The sequence below is a fragment of the Apis mellifera genome, linkage group LG3 (assembly GCF_003254395.2).
Source record: "Apis mellifera strain DH4 linkage group LG3, Amel_HAv3.1, whole genome shotgun sequence".
Classification (NCBI taxonomy): Eukaryota; Metazoa; Arthropoda; class Insecta; order Hymenoptera; family Apidae; genus Apis; species Apis mellifera.
In genome coordinates, this window is record NC_037640.1 from 3,690,564 (window position 1) to 3,712,287 (window position 21,724).

Below are 21,724 nucleotides of genomic sequence, written 5' to 3' on the forward strand. Positions count from 1 at the left end.
CGCACGACACGCGCGCGCGCACACACACACACACACACGCACGGTTGGCGAACGAGGTTGGCCAACGTAAAAAGCCGTAACCGAGATAAAGGCCGCGAACACGAGAATCGCGGCGCGTGGGCGGCGGAATCGATCGGACTAGTCCGCTTGGCTAGTCGGCTCGCACGCCTCGCCGTGGACCGGAGCCAAAATGCTGGGCCGAGGTTTCTTGTTCCCATCGGCCAAACGGCCGACCTAAACAACGCTTAGTGTCAATACCGTGGCCACGACGAAGCCCACACATGACGATTTCGCGCGCCAGAGGGGGAGCAATCTCAGGGTGGTGGTGGAATTTGTTTCTCGCTTCGTGCGGATGATGGTTTTGACTCGAAGGGAGGATTGTAAAGAGAAGGAGCGATTTTTGAGGATATTTGTGTAGGAGATCCCGCAAAATTCCCTAGAACGATCCTCCATCAGATATCTAGACTTTAAGAAAGGTGAGGAGGAATCTCAGGGTGGTAGTGAAATTTGTTTCTCGCTTCGTGTGGATGATGGTTTTGATTTGAAGGGAGGAGGGATTTTGGAGGATATTTGTGTATGGATCTCTCTTGTTCGAAAAATTTCTAGAGACTGGAGATCCCGTAAAATTCCCTAGAACGATCAGAAATCCAGACTTTAAGAAAGGGAAGGAATCTCAGGTGATAGTGAAATTTGTTTCTCGCTTCGTGTGGATGGTTTTGATTTGAAGGGAGGATTGTAAAGGGGAGGAGGGATTTTGGAGGATATTTGTAGATTTATGGATCATGGATCTCTCTTGTTCAAAAAATTTCTAGAGACTGGAGATCCCGTAAAATTCCCTAGAACGATCAGAAATCCAGACTTTAAGGGGAGGAATCTCAGGTGCTGAAATTTGTTTCTCGCTTCGTATAGATGATGATTTTGACTCGAAGGGAGGATTGTAAAGAGAAGGATAGATTTTGGAGGATATTTGTGTAGGAGATCCCGCAAAATTGCCTAGAACGATCAGAAATCCAGACTTTAAGAACGTGGAATCAGAGGAACGGAAGTCGTCCTTTTGCTTCTCGTTAAGCGGACCGAATTGTCCCGGAACAAGGGTCGGTGGTACTACATCGTCTATTCTGTACACGGAGACTCTTATTGTTCGGCCAAGGAACAACGAAAGAAGAGAGGCGAGAGAAGAATCGAGCCTGGGTTAAATTTAAACAACCCTCTCTCTCTCTTTTTGATGGACAGTAGGAAGAAAAAAGAAAAGAGAAGGAGACGAAGAGGTAACCGGGCGGCCAATTTCCAATCTTTCCCGGCCACCCAAATGATCCCTTCGGATTAATCTCGGAGGAGGAAAGGAAAATCCTCTCCTGACATCGTCAAAAAGATCCTCTTCCTTCCGAGGAAGGACACTTGACAAATCTGCCTCAGGAGAGGAGAATTACCAGCCAAGGCCCAGGCCCTATTATCGCGATACGCTTTCTAGGGACATTTAGTCCAAAGCAGCGCCTGCTGCTTTCTTTTTTCTCTCTCTCTCTTTCCCCTTTCACAGGCCTCCGCCTTCGCTCGACTCTTTCTCTCGCTAACGCGATATGGTAAAGTGAAAAAAGAAAAGAGAAAAAAGGAAGAGAGAGAGAGAGAGAGAGAGAAGCGGGAAGAAAAATGAGGGGAAAAAAGGTGGAAAAGAAATGGGGAGAGGGACCGGCGCGGCGATGCATTCTCCGACGAACGCTGAACGACGCCTCACAATGGCGTCTGAGATAGTCTGATGAGGTTATTTGTTACATTGTTCGGGCATAATGGGGAGGGCCTTGCAATGGATCGTCCCGATCCCCTCCCCTCTTTCCACCACCGCCTCCAACGATCCACAGAGGCGCCCCTCCCTCCCCTCCCCTCCCCAAGCGGCCTGCTATAAGCTTTTGATGATGCCCTCCTGGGCCCTGGATCCTCACGCTCTCTCTCCGCGCTGTCAGCCTTGTCCAGAGAGAGAGAAAGAGAGAGAGAGAGAGAGAGAGAGAGGATTTTTTGGCACGGGGCGACCGAGGCAAATCCGATCTTCACCTCGGGATATAAATCGTCCGGGAGAAAGTCGCCAACGGAATATCGAGGGGCAAACTGAAGGGAGGAGGGGAGAGGCGATCAAAAGAACCATTTTTGCCAGGTTGCAAATTGATAATAACGTGGAGGATTGATCTCGATATCGAATAATAATACAATCGAAGCTTGGAGAAGAAAACGTTGATGTTTTTTAAGGGGATAAAAATTGGAAAATTTTTATCACGATCGATGATAAATTTAAAAATTTAATTCGTTTAACTCGACGATTTTATCGAGGATTGAAAATTAAAACTAGAGTAAGAGAAAGATATTATCTCGTGATATACGTGGGAGGATGGAAATTATTTTCGAGTAGTATCTCTCGAAAACAGAGACTCTTCTGAAAACGAACGGTCAGTGGAAAGATACCGGGGGAAAGAAGATATCAGGAAGGGGAAGAGGAAGGGGGAAGAAGAAGAAGAAAAAAAAGGAAACGTAGAAAACGTAATTTTCGAAAATATGGAATTACCTGGTAGATCCGCCACGGGATATTTCAGAGACTCCGAGACTCTTTCGATTCTACGCTATCTAACTGCGCTTACATCACCATCAGGCATTCTTGTTTCTTGATCCACTCGAACCCCTGCGTCGTTTACGATCGCTCCTCGCCAAGATCCCAGATGCGAACTTGTTGAAGTTCCACCGTTGAACAACGAGATACGCGTCGAGGCGAGCGCAAACTAATATCCCTGCGGGGACTATTTATCGAGAAGAAGAAAGAGAAGAAGGAAGGAGGGAGAATTTTTTCGTGTCATCGAAGAAAATCATCTTCGCCTAGGAATTTTTGCCTCCTTTATTAATTTTCTAGGGATATAGCAATCCATTCTCCTCCTTCCAGTTATTATTTATCCTCGAATTCCTAAAGATGCGGAATTGAAATTAAGTTCTTTATTAAGTTTCTCAGTTGTCGATCTCTCGTCAATTTCGTAGCTAACGAACGAACCTAGCTTTTCGATATTCTCCTTAAGTAAGAATGATCTTTCCAATATTACATATTTATATATAAAGAAAGATTCCAGCCTCCACAAAATCCTTTTTATTTCTCCCCTCCTTCGAAATCCGTATAAAAATTCTTCCATCTTGTCTCTTCCTCCCCGAAATCCTTCAAAAATTCTCCCCTATCCAAAATTCGACGCGAATCGTCGAGCAGAAGCGCGACACTTTCCCCTGCCGACGAGAGCCAGACCAAGATCCATCGATATTCCGCAAACTCCGTTGGCTCGATCGCCGCACGCGGAGGCAGCGATCGTTGCATTCCTGCACCCGATGAACCCACACTTGTACGCGTCACGCATGCTGATACGGGAAGCACGTCCAGGCGAACAAAGAGGATCGCCCCACGTCGCGTCCGTGAGGAGGAGCGCCAAGGACTCAGCCGCAATTAATTCTTCGTCACTGGCTCTCCTCGCGATAGGTGGACGAACCGAGCCGAGCCGAGGCGTGCGACGAGGATGAAGGAGAGGAGGCCGTCCTCGATGGCGACAAGGATGGAGGGACGGAACATCCGGACCCCCGGGAGACGGATGAACAGCGGCGTGCATACGACGTCCAACAACTGGTCGAGCATAATTGACTCGATCGTTCCACGCGCTCCAAACACTTTTCCACGCCACCGAGCCCGATTATTGCAAGGAACAAACGAGAACGTCTCTTTCTCTATCGATTATTCGATATCTATCGTGTAAAAAGCGTTGTACAAAAGAATCGTTTCGATATAAACAAATTGGAAAAATTCACAATCCGTTTTCGAAGTGAAGATTTTAATTTAAATGGGGAGAGTGATGATTTTCCTTCTCACGAGTAATTTTCATCGGCGCAAATTCGCAGTGTCCACTTTCCACGCGGAAAAAAAGAAAAAAGGAAAAAGGAAAAAAAAAAGAAAAAAAGAAAAGAAAAGTAATTCTTGAAAGCAATTCGATTATTACCCTCGTGTATTCCTGCATCCTTAGGCTGGGTTTACATTGCTATTTGCGAGCAATTCGCAACAGCTCGTAAACTATATTCGCCAGCATTGTGGACATTTCTGCGAATAGCGAACAGTGCGCAACGAATTGGCCGGTAAATAATATTCGTGAACTGTTCGCCGGTGAATACGCGCTTTTAAACGCGCCTATTCCGTACACCGAGGAGGAAACACCGAGAACTGTTTGCAAACAGTAGAAATATCGTGTCCACGTTAAAACTCGAAAATGCTCGTAAATAAGTTTAACCAGTGCAGCAAACGTCTAACCTTTTTTCGATTCGTCGAGAAAGCTTTACCGTTCGTATCGTATCGTATGAAACCGATATACACCGATATTTCTGATTACATTTTTACGAATCACACTTAAGAATTAGCTGGCTATAATTATCGAAATATCGTACGACGAATTATTTACGATAATTATTTAAATGAGAGAATCGAAGAAGATGAAGGAAAAAGTGGATTGAAATCGAGATATTCGATTTCTTCTTCGAGAAAATTCGAGAAAAAGAATGAATCGTTGATAGGATGATTTTGAAATTATTTTTTGGAATTATTAATCGTATCATTCAATTATATTTTTAGTAAAATGTTGCTTATAAACTTGGATTATATTGTGCAGCAATTTAATAATTTTCCATCGGATGATATATTTGACGTATTTCAAAATCATTATCTCTTATCTTAGGTAGTACCATTCGGCTAATAGAAGAGTGAACATTGAACTATTTATTTCTGGGTCGTGTGTCGTCATTATTTATATTTTCAACTCTTCGTAGAACATAGAATCGTCTTATCATCGTCTAGACGATTCTACTTGATCAAACATACCGTTATCTTTTTAAATAACAAGACAACTCTTGTTATTTTCCACATCTACATCGAAAAATTCACTCTTCCGTTAGATAATTCAACAGAGCGGATAGAATTATTTGAAAATCCAAAATCAATTCAATTCTCAATTAACGAGAATTGAACGAGAGAAACGAAAGAGAAGCTTCCGAACTCGAGAATAATTATTAAAAAAAAAAGGATTGCAAAAATTCGCGATAAAATTCAATCGTGAACGGAGCAACCAACCCCCCTATTACTATAAAATTATTCTAAGATCCATTACCGGGGGAATTATCACAGAAAACGAGTCGGCGGAACGAGTCATTACACGATTACCACGAATTTTATGTTTCCAACCCACACACACCTACCCCTCCTCCTCCCCCCATCGTGTACACACGCACTCGCGCGCTCGAGGGAGCAGAAAGAGCTTCGAGAGGAGAGGGAGGAGCGAGAGAGAGAGAGAGAGAGAGTCATTGTCGTTTGACTGGAGGTTCGCGTAATCACCACCTCCCATGTAAACGGTCTGGCAATGGTAATAGCTCGTTTAGAGCACTTGCATGCAGTTAATTTCGCCCTCCCAGGGAGAACGAGTGTCTGGAGACGAGATCGAGACGTTTCTACGCGGGAAGGAAGGACACCACCAGGACGTTCCATTTCGGTAGCCAATTCCAATTCTAGACGTCTAAACTTCACTAGAGAATCTAGTTACTTTACCGTGATCGTGTTCGATTTCTAAACGAATCGTAAGATTTTGTTTGGACGAATTTTATTCTCGACTTTCTTTCTTCTTTTTTTCTTTCTCATATGATATGAACGCTGTATTTCTCGTTAGAGAAGAAACAGGGATCCGAGATTAAACTAGAAATCCACTATTCGAGCAAATATTTATCCCATGAGAAACCCATTTCATCCCATCCTTATCACAATCTCACTCCCGAAACATTTCAATTACGAGCCCTTCTCCATTTCTTCTTACTTCTTCTTCGTTCCATCCTTTCCATCTTTTTATCGAGGGCCAACGATTCTAACTCAGATAAATCCATGATTCGATTCGCGACAAATTTTCCTTCCGTGTTCCAGGAATTTGCAGGAAATATTTGGAAAGAGAATAAGGGAAGGGATAAGTAAGGTTGGCTTCCATTTCGTGTCCACTTCGTTGGGAGATCTCGCGAACGTGACCGATTCTCTCCAGCGCTCTGGGCGGAAGTGGGTCGCCAAGGGCACGATTCCATCCTTCCTTTTATCATTCTCGCCCTCCCTCGTGGTGGTCGAAGGAGGCTTATTCGCAACGTTTCCGCTTCGTTCACGACCCGCATCCGCGACACGCTCGGCCAACGGCTACTTTAACGATTACAGCCAACTGCTGTCCCTCCCTCCCTCTCTTTTCTTTTCCCCGTTCCATTCGACTTGGAGGCGATTTTTAGCTTCCCTGGTACGATCGGTGGTTTGAGAACGTTCTTTGGATCTATTACAGCGAGGAAGAATTTGGAAAATTCTAGGGAGAGAGGATTAAAAATATATATTTTTTAATTTCACGGATAATTAATCGCGGTTGAGGATTAAATGAATTAATTTAAATCCATTCGGAAGGAGGCCAGTGTAGAGCGGCGCGAAAATAAATTCTCAAATACCATCATCAACTTTATCGAACTCGTGCGAGACGTGATTCGAGAACCGGCAACAAAAGTCGAATAATAAAGTCCCGGGCTATTTTTAATTCCCGATTCATTTCGGGGACTCGGTGAATTTCAATTTTGCGAAAATCTTGGCATTTCCGATGAAAATTTCGAACTGTGATTGAAAATTGCAGGATCTTGTTGTAAATCATGGAATAATTCTTCAAAAATTGAAGACATTGTTCGATATTTTTTTAGAGGTAACAATTTTCTCTCTCTCAATTCGACAGAGTCCAAGAAACTTCGAAGGTGCGAACCAGAAGATTTCTCGAGGCCGAATGGGAACGAATTCTGCTGGGCCAGCACGAAATTAGGCAAGAAATTGGACGATAAATCAAGCGATGCACCGCGTACGCGAACAGATTAGCCGTCGACAAATGGAGCAACGTGAAATAAAGCTGGGCCGGTCGTGAGGGATGGCCTTTGTGTCATCGTGGTCTACGATGATCAATTTCTCTCGAATCGTCTATTTTTTTATTATCGTATTAATTAAGATTGATAAATAATTCAAAAAACGCTAATCTCTGTACTATACCGATCCTCAAAGATTCTCAAGAATATCAAAATATTTCGAATATTCGACAATCATTATTTAATTACTCGTGTCTTTCGATAATTAGTTTCCATTACATTCATCCCTTTGAAATTATTAAGATTATTTCTTAAATAATCTATCCATTTCTACTTAATATCGTTGGCAGAAATTATCTATTATTTAATTTTCTATTTATATTATTCTGTATCTCCACGCGATCGTCTTCGAATATTTATTTCTATACGAAGAGAAACGGTTCTCGACCGTGATGAAAAGCTCGGTTTTTTTGGGGGCAGATCCTCAGGGTCGCGATATTTCACGTTACAACGTGATTATTTAGTACAGGACGGTTGTTTCGCCGGGCGATTTTTTTTATTTCTTTACGGCGAAGCCCCCAAAAAATCGACCCTCTTTTCCTTCCCACAACTCGCCTCGTTTCCACCACGCTGCTCGCACGGTCCAGCCACGCCAATATCTTCGATATTCTATTCTATTTCTGAAGACCGAACAACGCAGACACTTTAAAATAACAATGCCGGCCACTCCACCCTGTATAAAAGATTTTTCACCGTGCACCAAGTATCTTTGAGAACAAAGAGAATAAGAAAAAAAAATTATTATCGTTTTTTATTTTTATTTTTCTTCTTTTCCAATCCTCGAAGGTTTTCAACTTTGGAAGAATAACGTTAAGACATATCTCGAATTCTGATCCTCTTCCTCTCACCTTTCGTTTATTTTCATGAAATAGAGATTCGTTCGAGATTTTATCCATGTCTGAAGAGAAAGACACGATAGCATTCGATAGCAAGAGACACAACGAGTGGAGAAATATTGAAAAACTGAAACATCGCCTTGAAAGTAAGAAGAGCTAATTACAATATCTATAAACGAATGATAGAAAAAAATTGGCATTTTTAGAAGAAGAAACATCGATTGATCGAGAATATGCTTCGAAAAGGAAATCTTCTTCCGGAAGAAAATGAAAGAAAACGAAATTCTGAAAAAAGAGAGGATCAATGAAAATGAGAGTAGAAAATAGGGATTCCGCGAAGTATCAGTGACGCATAGATAATTTTACTGTTGCGGAGGAATGGATTGGCCGACCGGCACGTTAAGTGCCATCAATAACAGTTCATTCGTCTTTGTCCTGATATCAAGTTGACCGCTCCTTTGACACGTTTGTTAAACTGGTTACCGTCTACCCGCTAATTATCCGTACGCGCACAATTGCACCGCAACGTTTTATTGTTCCTTTCGATGGGCCGCCATTTGCATAAGCAAATCTCGCGTTACGAAATAATTTCGCTCGCCGACTCCTCGATCGAGAATATCGATTCGAGATTCGATTTTCCCGCGAATGGCGCCTCAAATGGAAAAAAAATAGAAGAGAAGTGTAACTTTCTTAAAAGATTTTTTGGGAGAAAGGGGAAGAAATGAGGGGATGAAAGAATTATAATATTGCAAAACTATGAATGAAGAATGGGAGAGAAGATCAACTGTTAAGAAGCTGAGGATGAGATTTTTGATATTTCTATGATGATTATTATAAATTGAGAGGAGAGGGGAGATAATTTTAAAAGCAATTTCTAAACGCAATTTTTACGAGATCTAATTATCGACTTTTTCCAAACTTTCCACCGTATAATATTTTCCAACGAGAAAACTTGAGAGCCCTCTTACTTTTTTAGAGGGAGAGAACAATTTTCTCGCACGAGGAGTGTTAATTATTCCTAGCTTTTTGAAATTGTCGATTAAAAAAGAAGGTTCTTCTTGTGTGTATATATATATATATATATATTCTCGAACAACTCGCGCAAAAGAATTGTCGAAAGGGGAGGGGAAAAAAAGTCCAGACAGAATTTTCCCGTAACTTTCATCGTAAAATATACTTCGCATGACCCCTCTGCCCTCGAGCTCGAAGAATAGCGGTAAATTAACCCAACTTCTTCGCCCAGAGAAGAACCTTTTCAACCTCCTCGACAAACAAGATCCACTTCCCCTAAATCTTCCCTTAAGAAACAGTTTTCCAAAAAAGGAGAGAGCGATCAATTACTCTCGACGTGATGCTCAACAACTGTCTACTGAAAATTTTTTTTTTTTTTCAAAAATCGTTCCATCTTAATATAAAATCCATCGAAAAGAGAACCATCTTCTTTATCGCTTCGCTATTTTTTTAAAAAAACAATCTCGTCGTTTTCAAGTCCCTCCCCGTTCAAAATAAATCCACAACAAGCTTGCCTCGTAAAACCCTTCACCCTTTCGTCCTTGAGGGTACACGCCTCCGTTAAAAGGAAACCACCCCTACGAAAAGTATCCTAAAAATCAAGCCGCTTCCTCCCCTCAGAGAAAAACAGCTCTCCCTCTCTCTCTCTCTCTCCGTATTCCCTCGAGGTCCTCCTCGTCTCATTTTTTTTTTTCTTTCCCAACCCTCCCGTTCCTTTCCTTTTCTTTTCTTTCCAACAAACAGTGTGTACAGAGGACGAAAACGAGAAGAGAGAGGAGAGAGAGAGGGACAGAGAAAACTTTCCAACAATAGAAACGAAGTCCACATGGCCCACGGAGGAGAGAGAGCAGACGGGTCGCAAGGTTTAAGCGCGATGCATCCCGCGTCTCCGGATATATATCCTGTCCGTGGCCAGTCGGTCCGTGCAAATATTGGACGGACGTGGAATTTCGGGTATATTTTAAGAGATTCATCTGGCGGGGCCGCGGAACGTTCCGAGAAGCAATTCCGATCTTTACGATGCTTATTCTCTCGACCGAGAACAAGGAGGAGAAAGAGGAGGAGGAGGAGGCGATGACGAAAAAACAACGGAACAATCCTTATCCTTGCGCGGGTGTCGTCTCTCTCCCTCAGTTTCTTGATGTAAGATAAAAATTTTCCATCTCCAATACTCGAGTTATATCAATCTTTCAAGTACATCCGATCTTCGAGGAAATTTCGAGACGGATATCTATCGATGCTCGTTTCGTAATGCAAAATAATCGCGATACACATCATAGAAGAAGAGAAAAATCAGCAGGAGCGAAGGAATCTATACGAAGGTTCCGCCACTTTTTCCCCTCAAGGTCGGAAATCGGCGCGAGCCACACACCGCCGCGCTCTCTCGTCCCCCACCCCTGCTCGTTCCTCGGCCAGAGAGACGACCTTTGCTTTCCTCCTCTCCTCTTTTCTCCTTTCCCTTTGTTCCTTACTCCTCCTCTTTTCACTTCTCATCCTTCCTTTCTCTCTCTCTCTCTCTCTCTCCCCTCCCCTTTCTTCCTCTACCTCTTTCTCCTCTCCATCTGGGAGGGAAGAAGCCGCTTGCGAGCGTTGCGTGTTTGAATGTCAATGACGAGAGAATGAGGAGGAGGAGGAGGAGGAGGTTAAGGAGGAGGATCGTTGGTGTTTATCGGCGGAGAAGATTCGGCAGCCTTGGTAGGCGCTAAAATTCTCACTTTCGGTCTCGTTGAGGTCGGCCCGTCTGCCCGGCCCGAAATTCCGGACACTGATTCACCAAATTGGGACTCGGGCCGAGGATCCATCCGTGGATGTGGGCTAACCGCGGCTTATTCGCCGGACCACGTCACCCACCCCTTCCCTCCCTTTCTTCCCTTAGTCATCGCGAGCCTTGTGAACAAGTGAATGTTCTATCTGCCGTGTTACATTTATACTCTTTCCCTTCTTTTCATTATCATTCGAGATTAATTGTGATAATGATACGTTTTATACATATTTTATAGTTTGAATATTTTTGGAAAATTATTATAGAGAAATTGGAACGAGTGCAATACACGATATTTCAGGCAGGAGAAGATTTAAATATTTCATATAAATGTAAATGTAGGAAAAACAAGTGGCTCTCTTTAATCAAAATTTCATGTGTATTTTTTTACATCTCGTCACGCCTGAAAGATTATTAAATAATTATTAAAAAGAAAAATGATTAATCGTGTAATCTTGACTCTCTTCTCTTCCTGAAATTCGGCTATAAGAGAAGGAGGAATCGTAAGGAAGAGGGAATAAATTCTTCTTCTCGAATTTTAGAGAAAAAGAAAGGGAAAAAAAAAGAAAGAAAGAAAGGACGTTGAATGATTCGCCCGGTTTGCTCAACTATTCAGCAACCTAGGCGATAAACAGCCACTTTGGGATAGGTCAACCGTGGCTTTCTCGACGGTTGAAAAAAATTTCGCTCGACGCGAACTTTGCACCTCGGTCGAAAATAAACCTGTCCACCTGAATATGAAAACACGACACGGTTCAAAAGTTTTCGAAGAATAATCAGAATTACAAATGACAACACATCGATCGTTTCCTTTGCTTCGTTTATTTTTTTGAAAATTATCCGATCTTATTCCAAACCAATTCTTATCTTCGATTTTTCATTTCCAATTTTTTTAACCTCGAATCCCTCGCGTTCGAACGATCCTTCTTAGTTGAATTTATTCCACGTTTCAGAAGAGATTCTTTTTCCACAAAGCCGGTCTTTCCCAACAATCGAACCAACATCGCTGAATTCCAAGAGAATTTAAACGTCTTCCCTGTTTTCCTCTCTCTTTCCTTCTCATAATATTTTTCTTTTTCCTCTTTTCCTTTTCTTTCCTCTTTTTTTTTCTCTCTTTCTTTCTCTTTTCCTTTAAACAAAGGTTACCAAAGAGCCGACTGTCGAGATTGTCGTCGTCGACAGGGGGCAAAGGGAGTCGAAACGTATAAATAGAAGGCATTGAGTCAAGAGTGGCTGTCGAAAATACGCAACTGGCAGCAATTGGTTCCGGTTACCGATAACTTCGCCCATTAGCCTTGGCTTCGAGATTGGAGAACCTGTACCTGGTTGCGACGCCTGGTGCAACACCTCGGCCAGATTTTTGGAGGCGAGACTGACCCTCTCTCAACTACACCCATTTCCTCCGATCGTTTCCTCAAATTAAAAGCTTGGATCTTCGAAAAATACATGGAAAATTATTCGAACGAATTCTTTTCGAAAGAAGCGAGGATTAAAAGTGCCATCGACCTCCTCCTCCTCCTCGATCGAGGCAACGGGGATCGAGTCTTCTCCTTAAACAAGCGAGCAACCCCTCGCGAATCTTTTGTCCGATTTAAGGAGCCATAAATTGCCGCCAACTTCCCGAAACAAATCGGTCTCAACCGGCGGGATTCCATCTAACCGCGAATAACTATATTTCCAGAGGAGAGGGATCCGCCGATAAAACCGAAAGTGGCGTGACGTGGGCCTCAGCCTCTCCCTCCCCGAACGTAGTTTCGTTCGTTTATGCCCCGGCCAAGGTTGTGCCCGATCATGCGCCCGAAACCCATCCTCGTATATATGCAAAAGCAAATGCAAGGTCGTCTATGCGCGGAGATGGCCCACCTTGTACCCTGGCCCCTCCTCACTCTCTCTCTCTCTCTCTCTTTTTCTATCCGCGGAGGAGGAAACACGGACGATGACGACGACGACCACGCGACGATTCGTGGCGTAACTGGGACTGGGAAGGGAAAAACTGGCGTGGGCAGGAGAGAAAGAAAAATTGGTCGTCAAAATTCCCGATCCCCGACAACAATTTGTCGAAGGCGAAAGGCGCGATGATAACCTAACCTGTACGCGTTTGAACGTGTAGCGGCGCATACGGTATCGGCCGAGAGAGAGCTTTTGGAATTGCCAATAAGAAGTTCCCAGAAGAGGAAGAAGAAGAAGAAGAAGAAGAAGAAGAAGAAGTTGAAGAGAAAGGTTAGATTCGAAAGGAGAGATTCGAGTGATTATTTGTTACGAAATTTGAACAACTTGTTCTGTTTTCCCATAGATAAATTATAATTGGTTTTGCATATATCTTGGAATGGAAATAATAAGTGCACAAGTTAGAAAATTTTTTTGTATCAAAAAATCTGTAGATTAAAAGTTATTTGAATTAAAATTTTGCATTTAATTTGATGAACGTTTCACGAAAGATTCTACGAGTTCGCTAAAACAATCTTTAATAACAGTCAGATAAATTTTTCTCTTATAATTACTTGCGTGAATATACGTATTTGATAAATTAAATGTAATATTTTATCTCTTATGTTCAAAAATAATCACGGCGATTCTTTTAGCGAGCACGCAGGTTGAGAGACACTGGTGTAAAAGAAAAAAGAGAGAGAAAGAGAGAGAGAGAGTAAAAAAACAACAAAAGCAGAAGAATAAAAAAATTCCTCTGGCAAAGTTTCCACTCATGCCAGTTTCGTTCCCGCGCCGCGTTTCAAGTCGGGAAATAAATTTTGATTTACACTCGCGTATTTCCGGAACAACGACCGACTAAAAGAAAGTCGATTTTCCCTTTTTTTCTTTCCTCTCCTTCCTTTCCTCTTTTCCTTTTCTTTCTTTCTTTCCCCGTTTCACTCTTTGCAACTCGAGAGCTCGAGTTGTTTCCAATGGATCGCCTCGAGGATTAATGGTTTAAACAAAAAAAAGAAAAACGCGTTCGATTCCAATGAAAGAAAAAAGAAAAAAGAAAAAACCTCGTCGCTTTGAAATCTCGAAAATTACGCGCCGTCTCGAGCTTTTTCCAATCATTTACCATCGTTGATTCCGTTGGCCAGATCATGGAAAACCGATCGAGGCACCGATCTAACGTTTTGGGCGCTCGTGGATCTTGTGCCATGAATTATTCATTGGCGAAGTGAAGGTGGCCGTTCGATAATACAGAATTTTAGTTTGCTCCATCGGTAATTCTCGATATCGATTCGAGAGAATGGATCGACGCGTTAATTATCCCGTTGCGGAGCGAGTCGAGCAACTCTGAACGAAAATCAAAGTTAATCAATTAATCAAGAGCAAAGAGAGAGACGTATAATACGGTGTATAATCTTTGCTCTTGCCGTTCATTGTTCTCTGAAAAAATTAAAATATAATACGCTTTATAATAAAAAGAACCCGTTCTCGTTATGAAAAGAAACTTGCAACTTGTATCACTTGCTGAAAAAGAACTATCGAAACGTGTGTTGGAAAACACTGTTTCAAATTGACGAACCATGAAATCTCTGACACAGCAGTTGGCGAGAAGCAAAAGAGAGGAAGAGGAAGAGGAGGAGGAGGAGGAGGAGGAGGATTTTACACATTTCTCGCAGACGGAGCGTTTCGAGAAAGAAACGGAGGAGGAGGAGGAGGAAGAAGAGGAGGAGGAGCACACCTTGCGAGGCTGCCGTAAATACCCGACCTTGAACGGTATTTATCGAATCGTTCTGCATACTAGATTCGCGAACAAGCTGATTCATTATTATAAAAGATCTCTCGCGTTTTCATTCATCCATGGATGCTTCACGGATGAGAGAATTCTTCTTGGATGGAAGAAGATCGTAGAAGATGGTTGCAATTTTAAATCGTACAACCTTTTTTCCCCCCTCCTCTCCTTTTCTTTCTTCTCGAAGAAAAATTACGAGAGTGATATCATGTCGGTTCAATTCTTCAAATCGCGAGTTAAAAAAGTTCTCGATCGTTTAGCAGCGTCTGGACATCAGGTTCTAGCGCCTCGTGCCGCTGACCTGGTCAGGTAAATAATCATCCTTTTTTCTTGGAAGCAACGACGACGAGTTGCTATGCAGCTTCGCCGCGTTTAGCAAACTGATGCTTGACGTTAGCCAATCAACCCTCTCGCGCCCGCCTTCCCTCCCTTTCTCTCCGCCTTCTGTGGAATTTTTCCCGATCCCGAGGGAATTTTATCGATATATCACGATGATAATTCGAGTGGAAATATTTGAAACAAATATTCAGAAGAAAAGTTTCGTTCGAGATATTTTAACTTTGGAATATATATATATATATATATATATATATATATATATATATATATATATATGAAGCAAGAGATCTAGAAAATTAATTTACAAAGTTAGTTGAATAAATAGAAGATGAATTAATATAAATTAATATGGGTGATTTAATATACGAGATTCGAATAATTACTATAATATAATGACGACGCACCAGACGCAACGAATCAATTTTCTGAGTTTTTTTTTCTTTTTTTTTTTTTTTTTGGACACCAAGTCCAAGATTCGCGATAAAGAATTCTGCAAACGTTTAGCACAGCCGCGATAAAAACAGACCATTATCCATATTTCTCAGACGGGTTAAAAATCACGTGCAATTTGTCGAAAGTTTCGCCGGATATATTATATATAATATAGCCTTTTAAACAACGATATATTAATCCTCTCCTTTTTTTTTTTACTCGATCGATATTAAAGAAAGAAGAAGAAGAAGAAGAAGAAGAAAAAGGAAAATTAATTTGAATTTCTTATTCGACTTACTCGTTATCGATGATGAAGACGTTAATGCAAAATTTCCGTGTGTCGGATTCTTACCTGAAACAAGAAGAAAAAGGTTATATCGTTAATACATCTCGTGCACAAGGAATTCGAAAATGAAAAATTATTCATATAGAGACGTGGAGTATTTCGAATTTTTTTTTCTTTCTTTTTTTCTTTTTTTTTTCTTTTTGCAAGACAGCTAGACAAACATCGTCTTCTCTTGGACTATTTTTACACCTGTTACGTAAAAAACAGCTCTTCTCCTGCACTTTTTCACGGACGGATCCACGAATCAAGTGTCTCTTCTTCTTTTTTCTTTCTTTTTCTTTCATGGTGAGAATGACAATTTGTTCGTTGTTTCGTAATTTTCTTTTTTCTTTTCTTTTCTTTTCCTCGGTTACAATATCGGCTACCTTCTACCTTGGCTACCTTCACGGTGAGATTACCCTTGATACACGTATTATTGCTTGTTTTTCTCGGGTATCCACAGATAATTTATCTTATGTAGTAATACGATTATTTTAATTTTTTTCCCTTCCTTTCTTTCTTTCTTTTTTTTTTTCTTTTTTTGTTTAATGCAGTCATTCAGATCGTTTTAATTAATGGTTATTATAAGGAAGATTTATGGCCGATTTTGCAATTTTTTTCTCCATATCGTTTCAAAATTCCTTTTCTCTTTTTGGATATCTTTGCATCGCGAACATTTATATAAATACCTCGTTTCAAGCAATACGATTATCTTTTCGTATACTATAATAAAGCCATTGGAATCGTGTTAAATTATGATAAGAAGATTTTATTACAATAATCTTCAAAAATGGAATGAAATAAGTGCGAATTAAAAACCACTTTTGCAAGAAAAGCATCGCAATACTAATTTATTATCCAAATCCAAAATTCCCTTCCTTCCACCTTTCCACCCTTTCCACCTTTTTCCCCTCTCAATCGTAGGAAGGAAAGCGGCTTTTCCAATCCAATGACCCACATTCGACCTGCTATCATCGACATCCTGCTATCCTCGAGCCACGGTTCCCACAATCGGCCGAGGTCGGCCATAATTCGTCGAAAAGCCTCGTCAATCATCCCTCTCTCTCTCTACATCCTCTCCCCCTCCTCTTCATCGACCGTTTTGAAAGGCGTTTAGAACAGGAATCCTCCTCCTCCTCCTCCTCCTCCTCTCTCGACCTCTTTCACGGCAATAATTAAGCCGGAGAGAAAGAGCGGAGCAGGTGCAGTGCAGCAGGGGAGAGCAGCAACCCCCTGAGAGGAGTCACGGGGGTCTCCTTTTATCTCGGTTTGTCGGCCCCCAAGAATAACGGAGGTGTGCGCGCGCGTGCAGCCTCCATACATTTGTGCATTTCTTCGTATGTGTCCACGTATACGGATATATATACACGAGAGAGAGAAGAGAGCAATGGGCTACCTGGGACGTAGTACCTGGTAGACCCCAGTGGTCCGCATTCCAAAAGTCAAGGACTCTCTCTCCAACTAATCCGGGCGGGGAAGGCGCCTCTCTTTTCGCCACGTGCCTGCCCTCTCCTCCCCATCCCCTCCCTCCTCCCCTGCCTTCCAGAAAATCCTCCTCGTAGATCATCATCATCATCATCATCATCATCACCATCCATCCATCGGCCGGGGGAGGATTGATGCGTCCCTTCTTCGTCCCCATTTTTTCTTTTTCTTTTCGAATAGAATAGACTCGCTCTTGGAATATATATATATATACACTTTGTTGCATCAGGAAGGATACAATTTTTCGTTGAATTGGTTCTAAGCGTTTATTTTTAATTCTAGATTTGGAAAATTTGGAAACCGATTAATCGAAGTTTTTAAATATTCGTGAGTTTTGATAAATGCTCTTTCGTTTCGATCGCACGGTTTACGAAATTGCTTGGGATGCGAAAAAAAGCGGTTGTGTGCCAGGGGCCATTTTCTTTTCTAAGGATTTACGTAATCGGACGAGGGGAGAAGAGGGGGGAGGAAAAAAAATGTCCTCTTTTTGACGAGAGATCGTTCTGCATTGTCATGGGATCGTCCATGATTCGCCTGCACGCGGATTGGCCACGGTGAGCGAGAACCTTGAGTTCTCTTCTTTTGCCCTCTCGGTGTCCGGTGCAAGGATTTCGATTTAACGAGGCTCGATGGGAAAATATTTAATCGAATAATAATTAATTGAATAGAACAAGCTTCACTATCGCTGCTACTTTTTTTTTTTTACTTCTGTATATTATCCAAGTCCTTGCATGATTTTGTAATTTTAAAGCGTGATTAATTATCGTATCTCGTATTCAAACGGACATATTAGAAATTCCAAAATTTTTAAAAAATTGTAATTTCTTTTTTTTCATTGACTTCGTCTAAAAGTCATTCATCGATTGTATCGATTCTTTCTTTCAGGCATTCGATGCAGAATTAACGTAGATTATTAAAATTATCGAGTCTTGCTTTTATAAATCTCGAAAAAAAAAATGGTAATTGAGATTATCTTCATGGATACGAAAATACAAAAATTCCTGCGTGCATATGTATCATTTGAACCCAGGATTCGATTAATTAGTCTAAATAATTAATAATATTGAAACATGAAGTGAAAAAATATTTGGAATATTTTTATCTCTATGGAGAATCGTATGAAACGGTGTCGAAACTCTTAATCCTTTGATTAACGATACTCGGAAAATATTTTAACTTTTCCTATACACGTGTCCTTGAACACGTGCACCATACAGAGAATAGTGAATACGTGTTAATAAAATTCGAGCGACCTAGACAAATATTGGACAAAACGATGCCTACAGGCAAAAAAGGAATACTGCTATTCTCTTTCGACCAACTGTGCCATCGCTTCCGACTATGACATCGAAGGCCGAAGCCGAGAAATATCGAGGACCCGTTAGTTCGGCAAACTACTAACTCACATACGCTAGAATCCCCGCCTGATTTCGTTTTTCTTTTCTTTTTCTCTTTTTTCTTTTTTTTTCCCCTCTCCAAATTAAATAACAGGTTTCTATGATAGCTAATCCTTCCTAAATCTCTCCTAAATCTTTCTCTGAGAAATGGAAATATATTAACGATTTGTGAATTTGACAACAAATCAATTAAACTAACATAATCATCCTAACTATTCATTCCGAATTGAAGAGAAAAATTCTTGAAATTTGTAATATTCGAAATTCTAATCTATTTTCCTGAAATTCCTCTCTGTTAGCAATCGTTTATATCAATATCCATTTCACAAAATTTTTGTGATTCTTACGAACAAAATCAACGATGATTCGAGCTCAAGGAAATTTTTTACTTTCAACGGGAATCCATATTGAAATTCTTTGCAGGATGACACGAAACGGGCTTGAGTCGCGTTGAGTCGATGAAAATCAGAGGTCTCGACGGATATAGCTTAATAAGGGAATCGTACCTTGACGGTCAGAAACCGGTGCTACAATGGCGCACCGGTTGGCTGGAAGTAAGTAGGTGAGCCAAGGATATCAGAATACGAAAATAAGTATTTCGTTTGGTCCATTCTTGAAACAGTGCCTACGATTTCTTTACTTAGAATCATCTTTTCCGATAAATTAAATTACATTCTCTTCTTAAATCCTGACGAATAGAAATGATATTTGGATAATCAATATATCTTTTTTTCAATCAATTCCTCTCTCTAACAAGCGCGATATGAAAATATAAATCGGTCAACGCTAGAAGGTGTGACTAGAAAGAAAAATAAATATACCAAATATTAAATCAAACGGGAAAGAATACCGTACACTTCTAATGGAAATCGGTAGAAACGTATTAACACGTGAATCATGGTTAACTGTGTATACTATGAGATCGAATCTCTCTCGTATGTTTGGTGTGAACGAACTGGGTTCACGTGTTAGGTGTGAATAAACGTTAGAAGGGATCAAAGAGTTATTTGGAACCTGAAGATCTGTTTCGAAGGAATTTTGGAACCGTGTGTGAAATATAAACAGAAAGGAAATATGTTTGCTTTAGAAATCAGAAGATTTAATTCGAGGAAAGGGTATAGATTTAGATATAGAGTGGGGTAAACTGGTACAATAAATGTAATTTGATACGATATGTGTAAGGTTATTTCAAGAAGTATTTCTCTTAACCCTTTCACAGTGTTAATAAAATAACGAGGGAAGGAAAATTTTTGAAATTTCCGATTTACCTAAGAGAAGAACTTCCAATTCTATTATTGCACCATAAAAAAATAACAATTTTCTTACTTTTCTTAAATTTCTAAAACAACTCCGTGAAACGAATTTATACGCTATAAAAATTTATATTATCTGTATTATTGGATATTCAGAAATATTGTCCATAAGTGATAAAATTCAGGAGGAAATTTAAATCTATTATTTAATTTTACTAGGAAGAAATAATGAAAAATTTATATTGAACGTTCAGGGAAAAATTCAGATGCAATTTGTTTTTATAGGCTTAACTTCTTGTCGAATAATTCATGCAATGTTTTACGATTTAAGTAAAAAGCTTCGTAGTCGCTTCAAGGATCACTTTCACGATTACTTTTTCAAGGAACTTGTTGCCTTTTTTCAACAACGAATTCCTTTAAGCAACTTTGATAGGCTCCCGGTATTAACAAAGTTTTGTAAAGGCTTGAATAAATGATAGCCGGAGTCGGATGAGTCTAACAGATGGAACATGTAAAAACTTTTTACTAACTCTTCATCACTTCTTTCCTGTTAATCATCATTCCTCGATATTTCAACTATTCTTTTTCTACTACTATTCCTATTCTAACAGTCTAAATCAATCTATAGATACATATATTATTTCATTAAAAAAAAATAAACTCCTTTCATTTTAACATAAATAATCTAATAAATTATTATTCGATAAAATAATCCTATAAGTACCCATACTTTCCTACAAAGATATTATTTGTATCAAACCAACCATTCCATAAGAGGATCAATTCCATTAAAAAGATACACCACATACATTACATTACCATAATTGCTACACACAACTATTTACTATCTTTCGTAAACTACCTTACATTTATAATTTCACTACTTTACGCTCACCACGAATTTTTCTTTACTCCATATATCCCATTATCCACCCACTCTTAACTAACGCTATAATATAGCGAGATTTTCGCCAGATAACCCGATATGGATGTATCTCGATCGAGGAAAGAGAGAGAGAGAGAGAAAAATCAGAGTACGTTCAACGACCGAGTTCGAGCCATTAAAGAGCAACAGGTTTCGCTGCTCTCTAAGCAACAGCAAAGCAAGCACGGGAATCAAGAGAGCCGCGTGACGTATGTACCTACTCTCTATACACCGGCTGTATATCTTTCTCTGCTCTCGAAGGCCTGCCCGCGAACGCGGATAAAAGGCGAGAATAAAGTCGAAAGGCATTCACCCTTGGTGAAAGTAGTTCTTCGATCGATGTCGCAGGCGTGTTGTGTGCACGCGCCAGCGCACCACGACCGACAAGCTTCGAGCTTCTGTGTCCACCAGCTTTCACGAGATTCGATTTTCCGGTTATTTGGTTTTTTTCCCGCCTTTTCGTAACTTTTCCTGCACGAGAATGGAGATTGATTAGATTCGATTTGATTCTAGGAAAAATATTCTTCAAGATTTCTAACGATTCGACGATTTGGATGATTTCGTTCTCCCATCCGCAATCTTTCTTTCCATTGAAGAAGTATTGTGGTGGAGAACGATGATCGATGCGAATAATTAAATTTTGTCAATTTTGGGATACTCGTTGAGATATTAAATGTTATTAGAAATGAAATAATTACGTACACTTTGTTAACGAATCGATATTCAAACGAATATTCGTCTCCTACAAAAAGATATTAACCTATTTGTGTTAAAAGAGAATATTAAAATATGTGGTGTAGATATTAATATAATCTTTTTTAATCAAACATTAAGATTTTTTTTAATTACGAATTGAAATGAAAAAGTAAATGAAAATGTTTCTTTAATGAAAAAAAACTTTGTAAATTAAAATTCGACAAGATTTAGAAAAGTGATTCTTCAACTTTTATTGCATTTCGTGATTACGAGCGACACGCAAATTTTGTCTGCAAACTTAAAATATTTATTCTTGTTTGCCGCTTATACAACATCTGAGAAAACAAAAATGAGAGCGTAGAAAGTTTGCATGTCCTCTGATTGTGACGAAAGAATCGATTAAATTTATAGTACATACACTGTTTAAAACATTTTCAATAAATAAAGTTGTTATCCACATATTTTAATATAATTTTATCCTAGATATTTCCTCCATTTTTCTAAAATTATACTAGAAAGGCAACAACCTTCTAAACGATAATTGCATTCGGTTGCAATAAACACGATGGAAATTTTTGAGACAGA

At 40.2% G+C, this 21,724-nt stretch overlaps 2 protein-coding genes across 3 annotated transcripts in view; both read right to left on the minus strand.

The window, feature by feature from the left end:
• LOC410967 (ABC transporter G family member 22) overlaps positions 1 to 21,724 on the minus strand; it is a 145,800-nt gene that overhangs the window by 123,151 nt on the left and 925 nt on the right. The window lies entirely within an intron of this gene.
• LOC100578165 overlaps positions 1 to 21,724 on the minus strand; it is a 78,292-nt gene that overhangs the window by 16,613 nt on the left and 39,955 nt on the right. The window contains exon 3 of one of the 2 annotated variants that reach the window (XM_006559771.3): positions 15,357 to 15,410. The exons of the other annotated variant lie outside the window; for it this stretch is intronic. Coding sequence (XP_006559834.1) covers positions 15,357 to 15,410 — 54 coding nt within the window. The remainder of the gene's footprint in view (positions 1 to 15,356; positions 15,411 to 21,724) is intronic. 2 annotated transcript variants of the gene reach the window in all.